This window comes from Ptychodera flava, chromosome 3 (genome assembly GCF_041260155.1).
Source record: "Ptychodera flava strain L36383 chromosome 3, AS_Pfla_20210202, whole genome shotgun sequence".
In the NCBI taxonomy this organism is placed as follows: domain Eukaryota; kingdom Metazoa; phylum Hemichordata; class Enteropneusta; family Ptychoderidae; genus Ptychodera; species Ptychodera flava.
In genome coordinates, this window is record NC_091930.1 from 46,599,149 (window position 1) to 46,615,983 (window position 16,835).

At 37.5% G+C, this 16,835-nt stretch overlaps 1 protein-coding gene across 3 annotated transcripts in view; it reads left to right on the forward strand.

Moving 5' to 3' along the window:
* The window catches only part of LOC139130137 (uncharacterized), a 43,740-nt gene that overhangs the window by 8,267 nt on the left and 18,638 nt on the right, over positions 1–16,835 (forward strand). For 2 of the 3 annotated variants that reach the window (XM_070695859.1, XM_070695861.1), the window contains exons 2-6: positions 4,018–4,229; positions 6,029–7,322; positions 7,710–7,805; positions 8,566–8,952; positions 9,376–9,924. In XM_070695859.1, coding sequence (XP_070551960.1) covers positions 4,086–4,229; positions 6,029–7,322; positions 7,710–7,805; positions 8,566–8,952; positions 9,376–9,924 — 2,470 coding nt within the window. In that variant the 5' untranslated portion in view covers positions 4,018–4,085. Of the gene's footprint in view, positions 1–4,008; positions 4,230–6,028; positions 7,323–7,709; positions 7,806–8,565; positions 8,953–9,375; positions 9,925–16,835 lie in introns of all 3 variants that reach the window. The other variant, XM_070695860.1, reaches the window with a different exon arrangement.

The window sequence follows — 16,835 nt, forward strand, 5'->3', positions numbered from 1 at the left end:
AAAGAGAATGGTCTCAGGCCTTCTTGAGAATAATTTAAGCAATAGTGCGAAACTTTCTGTTTCAAGGCGAGTATCACGCAAGCATGTTTGTGTAAGTTCAACTGAAGGAGATGTCATGTGATTTGATGTAAAAATTGAAATCTTACTATTGTTGAAAGCAAATGTTTGCCAGTGAGAAAATATCTGAAAAGGGTTTGCCAGTGGGAAAATATCTGAGGAGGGTTTAAGCATGATAACATTCCCCTAAGTGGCTTACATTTTATAATTTATGACGATTCTTTGTTTTGCCCTCAGATTTACTCTTTATGAAACGTTTCCTTGAAGTTGCTTGGAATGACTTGTGTCCATTAATATATTTGAAAGCTTTTGCAAAAATTTTGAAAAATATGAGCATTCAACTTTCTTTTAACATTGCAAATTTCGAACATTAATATTTAATTCAAAAGCATATGTTCTTTTACACCTTTTTCAATTCTCTAATTTTTTCAAAATTGGTGATAACAATATCTGTATAATACCAAACACACCATCGTGAGCTAAAGATTCTAATATTCTTCGTATATTCGATATGCATCGAGCAAAAACTCAATACTTAGCATTCGTTACACATGGGTTTTGTGTCGTAAAAACAATTTTCATAAACAGCTTGCACTGGTAATTTTCATGATACAGCTTAATTAATGATTACGTGCATACGAAACACGGCGTTATCTAGAGACAGGTACATAGTCACATTTCAGTGATTTGTGTGCGATAAGTAACCATAGGTGAACTCTGTCAAATGACAGATTTGAAATCATTGACATCCTTTGGTACACTATGTGGCATTGGTGGACTTTATTACCAAAGCTACGGAAGAATTTATTTCATAGGGCATTTTCGTTTAGATAAAAATAGTCTCAGACCAAAGAATTTAAATTTAAAAATCGCCCTAAAAGTTAATAATCAAGATGATGAAACCATTCGAAAATTGAAAATTAGCTCCATTTCGATTTTCTTTTCTGAAGGTGCAAATTTATTTATTGGTTGGCCGAAGTGTGCCACGGATTGATACTCAGCATGATGTATCAGCTGCTGGGCCATTTTCAATAAACAAGTTTCAGTTCCATGTTATCGAACCTCACCGCCGCCGCCTTATTTACTGCATCATGAAAACATCATAAACGTTTGACCTTTTAGGTAGTCAATTCGCCATGCTCTTTGGTTCCCTTTTTAAACCGAAGACTAATAAATCGCAATAAAGTGTGGCCATCCATTTTGTTAAAGCAGACCTTACAGCTGGTACACTGTAGCAGATAAGTCTCGTAGCAGATAAGCCTCGCAGTTGGGTGCCATCCAATTTATCCACATTCCGATACACACATTCCGCTATACACTTGCTGACATCCTTTAACGGCCAGTAAATAAATTGAATGTAACACGTACGCCGACATTTATAAGTATCGACTTAAAATAGTAAATTGACGTGCGCATCGATTTTAACCTTTTCATAAAGTGCAATTCCAATATAATTTTCTAATCAATTTAAGAGTTATCAATACTCCTTTGTGGCATGGTGTTGCCTGAACTCAATTAGGTATCATTGTGTCGTTGCACTTTTCTTTGGGAATGAATTATGAAATACCTGAAACACGATAACATGAATATGTTAGATAATGGACTTTCAGGAGGGCAGATGATCAAATATAATGGGCGTGTTAACGTCTGTATGATCATAGGGACGAAAGACATAACGACGTGTTGAAACTTGCATGGATGCATTTTGCGGTAATTTTATCACTTGCCAACAGTACTATGTCAACATACAGGCATCAACAGGTGAACATTTTAGCGCAATGTGAGCGAATTACATTGCAACGGAGTTGATAAGGTCACAACGACATAGTGACAGGTAGAGAGATATATTGATGTACAGGCCAGATGCCAGACTGTAGTGCAACACAGGCCATATTGTACTGTGTCACCTTTGGAAACCAACGGGTCAACAAAATAACTGTCTGCATACAACTGGTTGAAATAGTTATCAATGTTAACTGAACAGAATATTCCAGCTTATTCATCCATTTAATATTATTGATACGGCCATATACGCGCGCATCCAGTGGCTGCTGATAAAAAATTGCAGAAGTGACTTCAGTATCATCAGTACGTCGCTCAATAATAAAATACCAGTAAATAACATTCAAAGAGACCGGTATCTTCATTTTGTTTAGCATATCAGTTGTATGTAGTTGTTGTAGATTGAAACTTTGGGAATTCATGAATTAAATATATACTAACTCAGGTATGGAATACGCATCGTTGTTGTTACATTTTTAGTGTGCGTTTTATCGAACTGGCTCAGTATGTTCAGTTACATTATGTTTCCGAACAGTTTATGAAAGACCAACTTCTTCGTTAACTAATACATGTAAACATGTTAATTTTTATTGGTATACGTTAACCTAGCTTACTAATTAATACCTTCATGTTAAAAACCCTCGTGGAACTGATTTTTGACTGATATACATTTGATTTTAGTTTCTATGGTGTTTGCACCTCGGCAAATCATACATGACCATGTATTACCGTATCCATGCTAGCAGTTAGTTCTCTACTGATAGCATTGGCCTTGTACTCTGACAGTGAATCTGATCATTTCACACTGCTTATTAAACTTCCTCTCCAGTATCCTACAACGCATACTGGAGAAAAACGACAAGCTTTCATAAGGTTAGCATTTTCTGTACCTGCAGTGTGCCACTTCAACTTTTTCGAGATAGAAGGAAAGTTTCAGCTGGTACGAAAGATGGTTACCTTGTAAACTAATGATACCGCCAATTTAGTAAATATAAGGACAGCGAACTTAACAAACCCAAGCAAAATGTTGTTCATAGTTTTCTACTCTGTAAAGTGGATCTGTAATTTATTGAAATACCCAAATCAAATTTCTTGAACTCATATATACATATTTGTAACCATTCTATTGAAATCAAGTACATTTATATCAATGAAGGGGACGCTGCACCTAACACATTGAATTTTGGTCTTTGATCGTTTGGTAACTGATTACCTTCTCTTGCCATAAATCAAAATAAAATACCTAATGTGTGAAACGTTCTTGATTCGTAACGTTTCTAAATTTCCTTCCCTTAATATTACACACGAATATTTTCCGTCGTTTCACGGATTAATTACAAACCTAAAGTTTTTAAAGAGTACATTTTCATTTTCAAGCAGGGTACCCAGATTTACGATATCCTGAAATTAAGATCTATGATGACAATATGTTAGCACTCTTTTACAGGCTGATGTAACTGAAAAGAAATGTGAACCTTTCACGCGGTCAGTCTGAACACTTATTCCCTTATAATATTCATCAGACTTGCTACGCAGCAGGTAAATTTTAAACCAAGTTATTCACCATTCATCGTATTAGAGAGTGTTTACAAAGCTGACGCAATTTACAATACAAACCGTTTATGAATCGTTGAGAAAGTAACTATAAGTCAAAGAAGTATTCTTTAAGATAATAAGAATGCAAAAACCTAAGCGTTTGCCGCCCAGGCTGTGCTCTTACAGCAAGATGCAACTTAACGACACTTAAAGGTGTGGCTTTTTGGACAAGAAGGCTTGGAAGGGACAGCTTGAGAGGTTGAAAAATATCAGAAGTATGGTAGAGGATTTGACACATGATAATGCAATAATAGTCATATTGTAATGAAAACAATAATCACCATCAACATCATCATCACAGTCATCATCATCATCATCATCATCATCATCATCATCATCATCATCGGTTTTTCAAAGAAGTAATGAATGTCACAATCATGTCTGTCTTGGACAAAAGGTAAAAGTTTATTACACAGAAGTAGTTGCTGTTATTCACATCAATATTAATAATTACGGGCTCAAAAGATTAATGAACAAAAAGCATAGCTTAGTTTACATTTCTAGGGAATCAGTACCTAATCATATGTCTAAATTGCAAGATTGGATTCACTCATCCTCACTGTATCCGTTCAGTTTATGTAGAGAAGCTGGTCATATTATCCACATCGGAGTCTCCACCGTTCACCTTACATTACTGAAGTAGTGTCATAATGGCGGAAGCTTCTGCTGGTGAAAGAAGAGATGGTCAAAAGAGAAAACACGAGACAGGTGGTGAGAAAGAAGGCGATGAAAACGACGATGATGACGATGATAAAAATGGCAAGGAAGAGGACGCTGTTGAGAAGAAAGTGCCGGTATGAGTAATGGTTAATCATGAGATGAAAAGGCAGTGAGCTTAAAGGTATACAGTCACCTGTAATCTAAATATGCCCATATATGCTCAAAGGGGCGTTTCTTGGTATTCAAAATGTCCGTATGAGGGAGCTGATTTTAAAAAGCGGCCGCCCGCTTAAAATTTGTGATTGGTTAGATTTTCTCTTTCCATGGTAACTGTGGCAAAATTGGAACAGGTGACAGTATACCTTTAAGAGCAAATAATACTGAATGTATCTGATAACATTAACGCAAGTGACACTTATGATGTTGTCCCGATCATGCCTTTGGTTAGAAAAAATGTGCATATCATGGGACTGGTAACGTTCGACTTCACTTTTAGCTACGTTTTTAGTATAGACTATAATTCAATTACGACAACATGTCATGTTGTACAAAATGTAGGGGCGAGTTTCAAAACAACAGTACACATGACAGCCCTCGGCAGCTCGAAGCCAATTTGTTTCGTGTGGCCATATAACGTGAAGAAGCTATCTTCATTATTCCTATCTGTATTATTGATTGACGGTGATCAAACTACTTGATACATCATCTGAAGAAAATTGTGATCGATAGAGACTCTTGTAAGCAGTGTACACCTGACACAAATTATATGTATGGAGCGAAAATGAAAAGCATTTGCAGTTAGTTATGTGCCCTTATGTATACTTTCCGGTAAGCAGTGGGAATGTGTGGTATGTTGCAATTGCTTTATGGGTAATTTTTAACTGAAGAAACTATACTGGAACTCAGCCATAATTAATTGTAATTTGGCTGTTTTTTCCTACTCAAAGACTTAGAAATGATACGCACAGCTTAGCAGCATGAGGGTATAGTGGAAAAACACAAATTCAAGTTGCTCAGCTAAAAAAATCATGGTGGAGAGGGTTTAACAGTGTAGGTACAAAGTAGTAAGCAGAAAAGAGTGGAGTACTCAATATATTGCAAAAAATAATCGTAACGGTGTAGTGTGGCTTCATTTAATAGTCGAACTGCAGAACGGTAAACTTGCGTGATAGTATTTCATTTTGACAGTGTTGCAGTATTTCAGTTTACAAGTTCATCATGCCATTCTCTCATTTCAGTGTCGTATAGGCAAATATTGGCATTCAATTTACAACACAATAAGGCTTACGCTGCATTTGTAAGACTAACACCCTAAAGTTTTTCAATTGCCAATTCATGGAAGACTTAATGTTAAAGAAAAAGTTATCGTAGAAAGAGTGTTTGCTGAGGTATATTAAGCAGCTTGTCATGCCTGGATACCACATGCTTTCAACATATGCGGAAATTCTTGGTAACATCGATCTTTTTGCTTATATTACAACACGATAGCAAAAGTTTTATTTTAATCAATTGTATTTAGAAACTGTCAAATAAACACAAGTTTGATTAGGGTCACTTGTAACAGTTTAGGGATTGAGTTATTTGTGAGTGGTGAAAGTTTTCTCGGTAACGTCTTTACTTTAGAAAGATCAATATGATTATAGAAAAAAGTAAGATGTAGTATATGCTTGTCATTCTAATTTAAGTTTTAAGTATACGGAAGTTTAAATCTGAGGACAACATCACAGGCGTACTGTACATACTAAATTAAAAACTGTAGACCAAATAACGTTCACTTATTAGTGCTTTGTCCACCTGTCATAGTCATAAACCACTTCATGAATATGCCTGCTTTACATTTGCACGTCTGTGTGCTATTTATTGTACAGCTGCAAAATCAACTTACTTTTTTCAATGCAGAGCGCTATTTGACAGAAGTTCATTTTATTTTCAGAGATTGGATATTGCTCTAGTTCCTGTATCAGCACTTATATTGATTGATAGATGGGACTTGCCGATCCATGGTGGTATAGCAGCGGCATTATACCAACTTATAGATCAATTGAAAACATGTGGACTCGCCGTCCACTGTACGGTTTTAGAAAATACCGGCAACACAGTAAGGGAAGCCGAACGTTTAGAAGTAAATCTTATTCTACCAGAAAGGAAGCCTCTCTTTAAAAAGTGCAAACCGAATCATATTTGGTTAGCCGCACATGAAATTTTCTTTCCTCAAATAAAAAAGATTGCAAATTTGAAGTTTATTTTTGGGTTCGGTATTGTATCATCCGCTATTGCACTTGATATTAAAGCTAATATACTCCCCGCGGCAGAATACTTTCATGTCAATGTGTGGAAACCCAAAGAATTAACTGTTGATATGTTTACCATGGAGAAAGAAATGTTCGAAAGTAATCGTGAAAATTTAATCGAGCACAATATACTTGCAAACGCTGTACTTTCCATTGGACCCAGGATGTTTGACTATTTCAAGTACAAACATGACGCGTACGACCCATCTATAGTACACTTACAGCTGATACCCCTACCAGATAAAGTCTACTTTGATCTACCGACCCCGACATCATTGCCAGATAGTCGCAATTTTCAAATATTGACTCCCTTTGAACACTGTGCAATGCCAGAGCTGAATCATAGCACCGTTATTCCGAAGGCCATGAACTCGGTAGCCTCGAGTTTCGATAGAGTACATGATGAACCACCAATGTGGAAAATCTTATGTACTCGGAAGGGTGACGACAAAGACGTTATGAACAGTTTGAAACCACATGCTAAACTTCGAATACTCCCAGATAGGTTAGTGAATGACTCGTTTAGTGAGGAAATTCGCTTTTCCCATCTCGTCATAATGCCACAGACTTCGATAAATTCGCTTGTCAAAGTTCTTGCTACTATAGCCGGTGGAAAACCAATCATCGTTCCAAAGTTATCAGAAGGTGATTATTTCATTGAAAGGTATTTTCGATATTATCAGCAAGATGTAGTAGTTGACATGCGGGGTAATAAAGGCCAAAATGCGCTGAAAAGTAAGATAATAGATATCGTTAAACATTATCCAACGTATATGAAAAGGGCATCTGATATGAGGCAAACGATGAAGACGACGGTGATGGAACAGCTGAAGGAATTAAACTCGGCATTAATGAAAGAGATCAAAGAACGTCTTCAACAGTCGATGTACCAACACTCCACATCCGAAAGTCAGTCTCGACACCTCAGAACTCAAGGTAAATGCCTCATGTTGTATTCTCACTGCAGTGTACACATTGGTGTAGGTGAAATGTAAGGCAATGCTGCTCTGCTGTGCACGTCCCTCTTTACTGACTTAAAATTACATTCGTAAAGAAAAAAGTAATAGCATTATGCTTTACACAATATAACGATTTCTGAACGATTATTGCTGTCATTATTTTTCCAAAGCGGAGCATATACTGAATTGTTGCAGTCTTCTACTAATATCAAGGAACATTCATATGTAATACTTACTACTGAAGCACCTGTCAACAAATCACTCTTACTTTCTATGAGCCCCTTATACATTCTTTCTGTTTCTTGTCCATTTTAAAATAAATACCGTCGTAATTGCACGTTTTCATTCCGTATGTCGTCCATAGAGTCAGTCCAGCCAGTAAGCGGCAATAGTCAACCGTCAACTTCACAAGAACGAGGTCTTATTCGCCAACAATCACAAGAACCACAACGGACACCTGGTAGGTGTTATTTAAGATATATATATACATATACATATATATATATATATATATATATATATATATATATATATATATATATATATATATATATACATATATATATATATATATATATATATATATATATATATATATATATATATATATATATATATATATATATATATATATTGAAGTATACAGATGTCCTCGAGGGAAATTACAGTGCTCAATGCAAAAAGCAGAGCGTTATAAATAAATAGACTTATATATATATATATATATATATATATATATATATATATATATATATATATATATATATATAAATGAAAGTCTAAATTGTAGTATGGTAAGAGCTATTGTATGCCTGAATAGAATTAATTTTGGATGTATGTAATCACGCACGAAAGTCTATTATAAAAAGTAAGAGTTGTATTTTCCCTTCAGTTTCTGTATTTGATAATCTTCTTCTAACTGACTCGCTAAACCAAGAGCAGAATCCATGAGGCAGGCCACAAGGAGTGTTATGACTTTTCCTCAGAGGTACTGATAATAAAGAGTACATAAAATTCGTCTTTCTGACAGTATGAACTTGAAGAAATTCGGGGAAATTTGTTTACGATACTCTTGACCTGAACTGTTTGACAAGCCTGCGTAAAAGACAATCTGATAAGCCGACATATGATAACATACATGTGACATTGATATGTGACACAGGGTGGACAGGGTGATTTTCACATAATATGTTACTTATAACTTTATTGCCCCTCTTCAGGTACCATTGGTATGGAAGTTAGGACTTCGTACGGATGTGCGGCAAATAATACATCTATGGCAGACGTTGACGTCGAATTCGATAGAATAGAAGGGGATAGGCCGGTTACTGAGGGAACAGCGAGAGCTGTGCATGAAGTACACAGTGACTTGAATGTGGATAAGGTTGAAAAGGGCTGTCTAAGATATGTGACGAAATGTGGATCCCTAGAAGCACTGGAAGCCCTGTGGAGTGAGTATATCAGTGGACGACTGGACAAAACCATCCATTCTACAATCATCACACCAACACTACTCAGCAAGATTCAAGCTCACTACCTAACCCTTGATATCTACATTCCAGTACAGGAGTATTTACTCTGTAAGAGGGAAATACCATTAATAACAGGTATCGATATTACTCTAAATTCTTCAATTGATGTAGACAATGCAAGTTACGTTGGCGTCCACTTCTAAATGTATATTTCACTGGCCTATTTGATATGTGTTTCTGAACTTGCAGTGTTACTTCTGTTTGAAAGGATGTCAGAAAGATATGCTACCATAATGGAATACCATACATTTTTTTCTACCACTCAAACCTGCGGCAAACTCAAATGGGTTATGCCTATGTGCATGTAGGTGTTGGTATGGTCGGTCGCTACGACAATGTCACATAACATTCAAATTGTGGGCAAGAATTGTAAAATTTGTGATGAAGAGAATCATATTGGTATATAGTATATTACGCTATTATAAAAAGAGTCGGTATCACGAAATGTGTGTCCATATTGTATTATGTGACATTTTCGCATTAAATTTACTTCAACAGGTTCCGTAACAATTCCATCTCGGCGTCGCAGCGTCGCCTCTATAACTGAACTCAAGGCGACACAGCAACATTATGTCCCCCGGCACCATACAGTGGACAGTTTGCATCTGGACCTGTCGTCATTTCAAACAGCAAAGGGGCAGACCAGACCTCAATTACTGAGCAGAGATGACTTCCTTATTAAGGAACTGCATCACTTCAGAACAACCTTTACCACGAAGTATGACAAGGTCAGACTTGACGTCCGACTGGAAGAAGGCAAGGTCGGCCAGTCAAGAAAGAAAAGGGACAAACTTTGGACTGATCTGAATATTGAAAGTAGCTCTTTTTACAAAGAGGAAGAAGTCATGATCTCCGAGTTTGTTCGGCTTAGCACACACTCCAGCCAATACTCCAGTCAGGGTAAAGCAGTCCTTCATGAAGCTGGACAAAAACTGATAACGCAGAGGGAATTTGCGATCAGCGAGGCTACACCCGTTACGGAAAAAAGTGAAGCTGGAAAGGCACTCTTTAACGAGTTATCAAGTGATGTAAAACGAGTTAATCAAGGTGAGTCTTTTTTGTCGTTACGACTTAAACATTTTGTCAAGCGAGCTGAGAAGTGAAACACCTACACATGAGACCGGTATTATGCATGAGGCTGTTATAACAGTTTACCCATTGTAGTAGTATGCGCCTGGAAAGTGAAAGACTCAAACCTTTGCTGGAAGTTTCCCCGATGAAACTTTCAACCATTATCTTACCAAATCAGGAATAAAATTTGGGAATCACCGTGAAAGTTTGGTACTAGGGAAACAAAATACCTTAACATTTAACGATATTTGAAATTCAAAATGGCCGCTATCCCTGTGCTAACTCTATGGAGGAAAATACATTTTTTCGATTTTCAAAGAACTAAGACGTCGAATATTTTCTTGCATCGAGAGCTTACAACTAAGTTCAACAAGCGGTAGATCACAAACGATTTGTAAAAACGTTGAACGTCTGAATACCGCTCTCCGAGGCGCATTCTACCTTAAAGTTAAGCGAAACTTAATTATTTGTATTTGGTAGCTGGTAGAGCTTGAAAATATCGTTTTTGTAGATCGAAGAAAATTGACAGTAGTGGGTCATATCGAACGAAATAAGTGATAAGACCCCCCCCCCCACAATAATGGACACAGTCTTGGAACGGCATAAAATGACCATGGCTTAAAATAATTAATATTTTAATCTAATGGTGAAAAATTGCTCCAGGTTGGATTCCTACACCCATCTGAACGGTTGCATCATTTAATCGGAATCAAAGGTTTACCAGGCTTTTATCGTCTTCAAAACTTTTTCAGAACATTCTGAATGGAGATAAGGATCTCATGATCCCATCTATTTTTTCTGTTTTGTTTTGTTTTGTTTTGTTTTTGTTTTTATTCAACACAGATACTCAAATAATACTGATATATTTTAGAATTTGATGATTATTTTCATTAATATTATAAAAACTTACCTTATGTATGGCCAAGTAGCCTAATTATCGGCATTTTTTTGCCATAGTCGTGAATTATTCACTGAAAGTCCTTGTCGGATTTATATGTATATTAATACATTGCTATTGCAAAATGGGAAAAGGATAAATAGAGCGGAAGCTTGAGTTTCCCTTGCAATGACGACTATGTCATTGACGGACTAAAATGTAAATACCCTCGAAAGTTGTGTCATAGACAGAAGAGGGTTCTCCTCCACTGTCTATGGTTGCGTCAGCTGTCAGGGTCACATGGGTAGTTTCGTGAGTGCTTTTTCCCAATGGATGAACAAACCTAAATGAGTTTCGTAGAAGAAACGAGAATTGCATCATGGCTTGTGCAAAGTAAACGCGAAATGAAAGCAATCAGTTACGAGAGGAGAACTGATTTGAGGTGCACCAACTTTGAAGCAGTTTTTGTTTCAATGCGAAAAGGTCATTAATGCAACAACGAACCCAAGATAAAACTTACGCTTAAATAGTGTATTCTTTGCCTTGTCGATTGAAGTGTGATTCGGAAGCATAAGCGATGAGGATTGCCTTTGAGTTGGATTGTCTACAGGATTTTCTAGAAGGGTTTGGGAGGATGGACTAATATAGCTGAGTGCAAATATATAGGCCTAAAGTATAAATCAGTGGAAGAGTGGAATGCGTTGAGTTGTTAGTGACATTACAACTATACTAACATCTCAGACCACCGTTCGAATTTCGGACAAGTTTAAACGTGCGTGCTGATCGAGTACATTCATATCGGTCAAACTGTTTTTAACTTGGCTACCCCGACGTGTACATCTGATACACGAATAGATCGAGATACGTTGGAAATATGGAAGAAAGTGTATGAGCACCAAATGTGTTGTCGCCGCAATGTTGAATCATTAAGCAACGAGAGTTTTCTGTGATTTGAAGCACCGCTATCATCTGCTCCACTCGTACATGACCGCACAGTAAGCTGTGGTCTATTCCGCTATGGACCCCATAGACGTGTGAACATATGCCTGAGCTGGCATATGTAGACACGTCTATGGGGCATAGACGCCGAGCGGAATAGACCAACCACAGGTGACTGTGGAGAAGTTAATCGCATCTTTCTGGGGTCGGTTAGAAGGTAAAGGTAGGCAGGGAAAGGATTTTGCCCCGCTAGAGCAGAATTTCGGCCAACAGGACCGTTTTTTCGTTGCTGTCCCGATCCGGACCGCAGAGACCCAAGTTATCTCTATTGACCGTTGCAGGGCTGTGGTGGAGGCCGTATAACGCCAGGAACACAAAGACCTGTACGCAGGGCTATGATGACTGCTGCAAATTAAAGGCTCACGCAAACACCATATACCAATTGCACAGCTATATTTGCTTTACGGTATCAGCGATATGTCAGGCAGCTGAATATTCTGATAAACGTATATAGACTTCATTACCACGTACAGCGATATAGTGTGCATATTGTGGTAAGCTTATTGACTTCGTAAAGGGGGTTCTTTGCGAACGGTACTCAGTACAACCATCGGGTAGTCCAACGTAATTTCGAGCGTGTCACTATGTATCTGCATGGAGGATGACCATATATTACGGCTGAGTATGGAAGAGTCAATGGTTTGCTGGAGGGGTGTCCCGCTAAATTTAACAGATAAGATCGACACAGCGTGTACCTTTACCAGAACGGTTGCCCCACGCATAATTTAACCACCAGTACATTTCTAGCCCACCAGCTAGAGCTAGGGTCAGACATAGGATTAGGGTGTCTCCAATCAAGGTCCTTCGGTTAACTGTTTAAGCACTCAAGATATTTGTTCGATATATAGGAACACCAGAGCAACATTTTAGTAGAACCTGGCGTATATATCTCTCCCTAGGCCCTACAGTGACATTTCAAGGACAACACTGCTGAGAGTTCTATATTGAGTATGAGGCGGAAAAGGCTAGCCTGGACCCCAGTCTCCACTGTTGGTCTAGATAAAGGCTAGCTACCTTACACTTCATTTAAGCACCTGCTTGTGTTTACGCTGTAAGCTCAGTAGGCTTTTTAGGCTTATTTTCAGCTATTTCCCTTGAAGTCATCGGTTTTACACTGAAAGCATACTGGAACTGAAATTGCTTCATTCTTTGATTTTTGTTGTAGAATCGGGCACATGTTTGCAAGCAATATTCATCTTGGAGTCAATTAATGTCATTTATTAAACCTTTTTTTACATACAAGCCTTAATTGCCTGTGTCGTGTGTGTACATATACTTTACCCTCGCTATCTCTTTCTAATATTTAAAAAAGCAAACAAAAACGTCTGTATATGTTAACCACCGAGCTGCACAAAGCTAACTCGAAGTAATTTTACAGATAGACCCGGGTGATCAAACTTCTCCCTTAAGGGCCGAGTTCTTAGTAGCAAAACGGCTCAGGTTCTAGGTCAGATATTTTCACCACAGTAAGTGTCAACACCTTGACAAAAAGGTTCGTTCTTCATCCAATAATAATGAGCCTTCTTATTTGAAAAAGTTGACGATACATCCAGATCTCAAAACAAGAAGAGGCAAAAGAAACCAAAGTTAGTCGTTGCTCTGTTTGATAAATGTTTATGTCCCATCAACGTGCGCACGTATGTATATCTTTCATGCCATGACACACAGTATTGTGATTATTACCCAAACTCCTTGATCAGTACACACACTCACTGAACTGGAGCAAGCTTCTTCTGTGCTCAGAACAGCTTCATCCATAATTCGAATTTCTGACAGCATTGTTTTGATGATTAATAATGAAAAGATCAACCGTACCCCTTTTCCAATTTAGTGATCTTAGCAACAGATACTTTTGATAGTTATGCACAATATTTTTAAGGAAAGTAAGGGAATAAGTTGCACCTGTGTTGGTCAAAGAAAAGGGCACTGATTTAATGAATGTTCATGACAAAGAAGATTTGCATGTCTGACAGGTAGTATGATGAGACCATCTCAGTTGTTGATAATTTATATGGGAAAGTGTACAATTTTTAACACTTACAGAAATTGAATTTTATGCATATATAATTTTGGAGCAAACTTGTATCTGATAATCTTGAAATTAAATCTAAGTTTTCAATTGTTGGGAAATTCATAAAAATTAATTACCCTTATTTATAAGTCTAGCAAACAACGTCCGAGTACACAATTCAAATAAACATCCCTGCCAGCCGTCTTTCCCAACAAGTACTAGCAGTCTTAATTGCTAAGTTGGACAGTCAATCGAAGGCCAACAACTGTAAGTTACCCGCTCCTCTGACATTTCTCTGCCCACCGAAGACAAAGAGTTCTATTCACTTGCCCATCAACTAATAGAGGAAATATGTCAACCAAGCTGACATTTGTTTTGTTTATGCAAACATTTTTTTGAGTGGCCGTCCCTGACTTTTGACCCAATAAACCTTTAACACGATTTTATCGTCGCATTCAATATTGTGTGGATTCGTTCATGTAACGATTGGACGTCGGCAAAGTACAGTGCAATGAAAGAGCTGATCTTTTTCAAGTTTTTTTTAATTGGTAGCAATATGTAAAACATCACTTTGTGTACATGATCGATAACTGCTGAACGTGGATAACATCCTTGGAGACACAGACTAGTATAGCACAGTCACGTACAGGTGGAAATCAGGCCAATCATAGACAGCCCTGTGATGGCGATACTAAGGTTCTAGTACATACAGCCCAAATGGGTCACTTTTCATGAAAAATCGCTAAGCATGGGTTACTATTCACCCCAACTGATGGTCAGGAACAAATGAAATGTCCCAATACTTCAGGAAAACGTTCAATACTGTAGAATGACTGTAAAAATTCTCCAAATTTATCAAGGAATCCCTAACAATGGTTAATATTTGTTTTGGATATTCATTGGGTAGATATCTTCGACTAGGGCGTCATACCCCCTATAAGAATATATTGGGAGTACCCTAACCTTATCCCCATCCCCCGGAGAAGTGGTGAGATGACTAGCAGTGGAAGTATCAAAGCGCAGCTGCTCATAAGTGTGATGTCTATTGACAAAGGTCACCCACCACCAACAGCAAATGACCTTTAAACACTGCCCTCATCGATATCACCACAACAAGCTGCATTTCCACAGCTTATCAATAATGATGGGCTTTTGTTGGACAACTTAACAGATGTAAATGTCGTTAATAGCAAAAGCATAGTCTTTTATTTTTGAGAATGCACGAATTTGTTACGTATCGGTGAGCTAGTGCATTTTAGTCACAACAAAAGTGTGAAAAATTATTTCAATAATGAATTTATAATTATGAATATTGTGGATTAAAAGTTAATATTTCTGTCATTGTTGTACACTTGCAAAAGCACCCAACTGCACTGCAATTCTGAATGGTGATATATTTATGCCAAATTCAGTGTTGTAGCACAGACCCTAAGAAATATGGTCAGCTGAGTGTAGTTACAGATGTAGCACAGGTGTTCTTTTAGCAAACTTTAACCTGTCACGTTAATATTCAATTGACACTTGTTCTGCGGCATGTATACAGAGATGAATGCGCATTTGAGTTCCCTGGAAAGAGGGAGCCTTGGTTTAACTCAGGATTTGATCCCAATGCTCCTGAAGAAATGACAGACATAATTACTATAGAATACGCTGACAAGCACAAGTAGTGTCCCTGCTAGTATTTCCATTCATTTGTATGATTTTGTTGGAAAGAGTTCCATAAGGCCCAGGCCCACCCCATCCCAAAATTTATTTCTAAGGTAGGATGTACAGACACTTTTAAGTACGCTAACCCTAAACTAACCCTAAATCTGATTCTAAACCCCTCCAAAAGTTGTATTTGATGTGCTTTTTCCAGGGGGAGGGTAGGGGTGATAAAGGAACTCTTGCCAATTTTGTTTTCGTCTTCATGTGGAATGTATGTCAACACTAATATTTAAGTCATTTTGATTCTCTCTGAGTGCATAACAGTCATATCGCAAATACATGTACTGTCTTTGTCAAATGAGAAAACAGAGATTTGGAAACAAATATCTTTTTAAGGTAGTATGCACCTTTTTGAAGAGATTTTCAGACTCAAATTTTGAGTGTTTTTTCTGATTTACTAAGTGTGGGTGCTCATTTTAAAGCTCTTGGTGTTAGAACAAATTCACCACCTTGTTTTTTGAAAATGAAAAATTTCACAGTTAACACAGGGAAGGCATCCATTTTGAATTTCAAATATTGGCAAATGTTAGGTCATTTGCTTCTCTAGCACCAAACGTTGTAAGGTGACCTCTGATTTGTAATGTTCATTTGGTAAGAGAATGGTTGAAAGTTTCATTTAGGAAAGTTTGTGCAAAAATTTACGTCAATCACTTTCGAGGTGCATGCTACCCGTATGGAATGATGCAATATGGTGCAAAGGTTAATGTAGTATGCACCTCGGAAGTGAAGGACTTAAACTTTTGCTCAAACTTTCCGTAAGGAATCTTTCAACTATTCTCTTTCAAAATCAAGAATAAAAATCAGGGGCCACCGTGCAAAATTTGGTAATAGAGAAACAATAATCCAAGATTTACCGATATTTGAAATTCAAAATGGCTGCCATCCCTGTGTTAACTCTATGGAGAAAAAGATAAATTTTCAAATTTCGAAAAACTAAGCTGATGAAAATTTTTCTTACACCAAGAGCTTTAAAATGAACCCCCACAAGTGGTAGATCAGAAAAGAATTGTAAAAGTTTGAGAGTCCGAATATCTGTCCCCGAGGTGTGTTCTACCTTAAAGGCAGCTATACAGATTGAAACAAAACTTTGTCTACTTTCCAGGAGGGTTCTTTGGGTGCAATATTTGCAATTTCTTTGGCCAGACAGAATATTTCCTGCATATCTTCATCTGCGAGATAATAGGTTGAAGTCTCTTGAAATGAAGGCGATGACAAGCTTGTTGGTTCTGTTTGTTGGTTTTGGTCATTCTGGGTGATCAGTGTGCTGGTACTGTAGTTGAACTAAAGCTGACA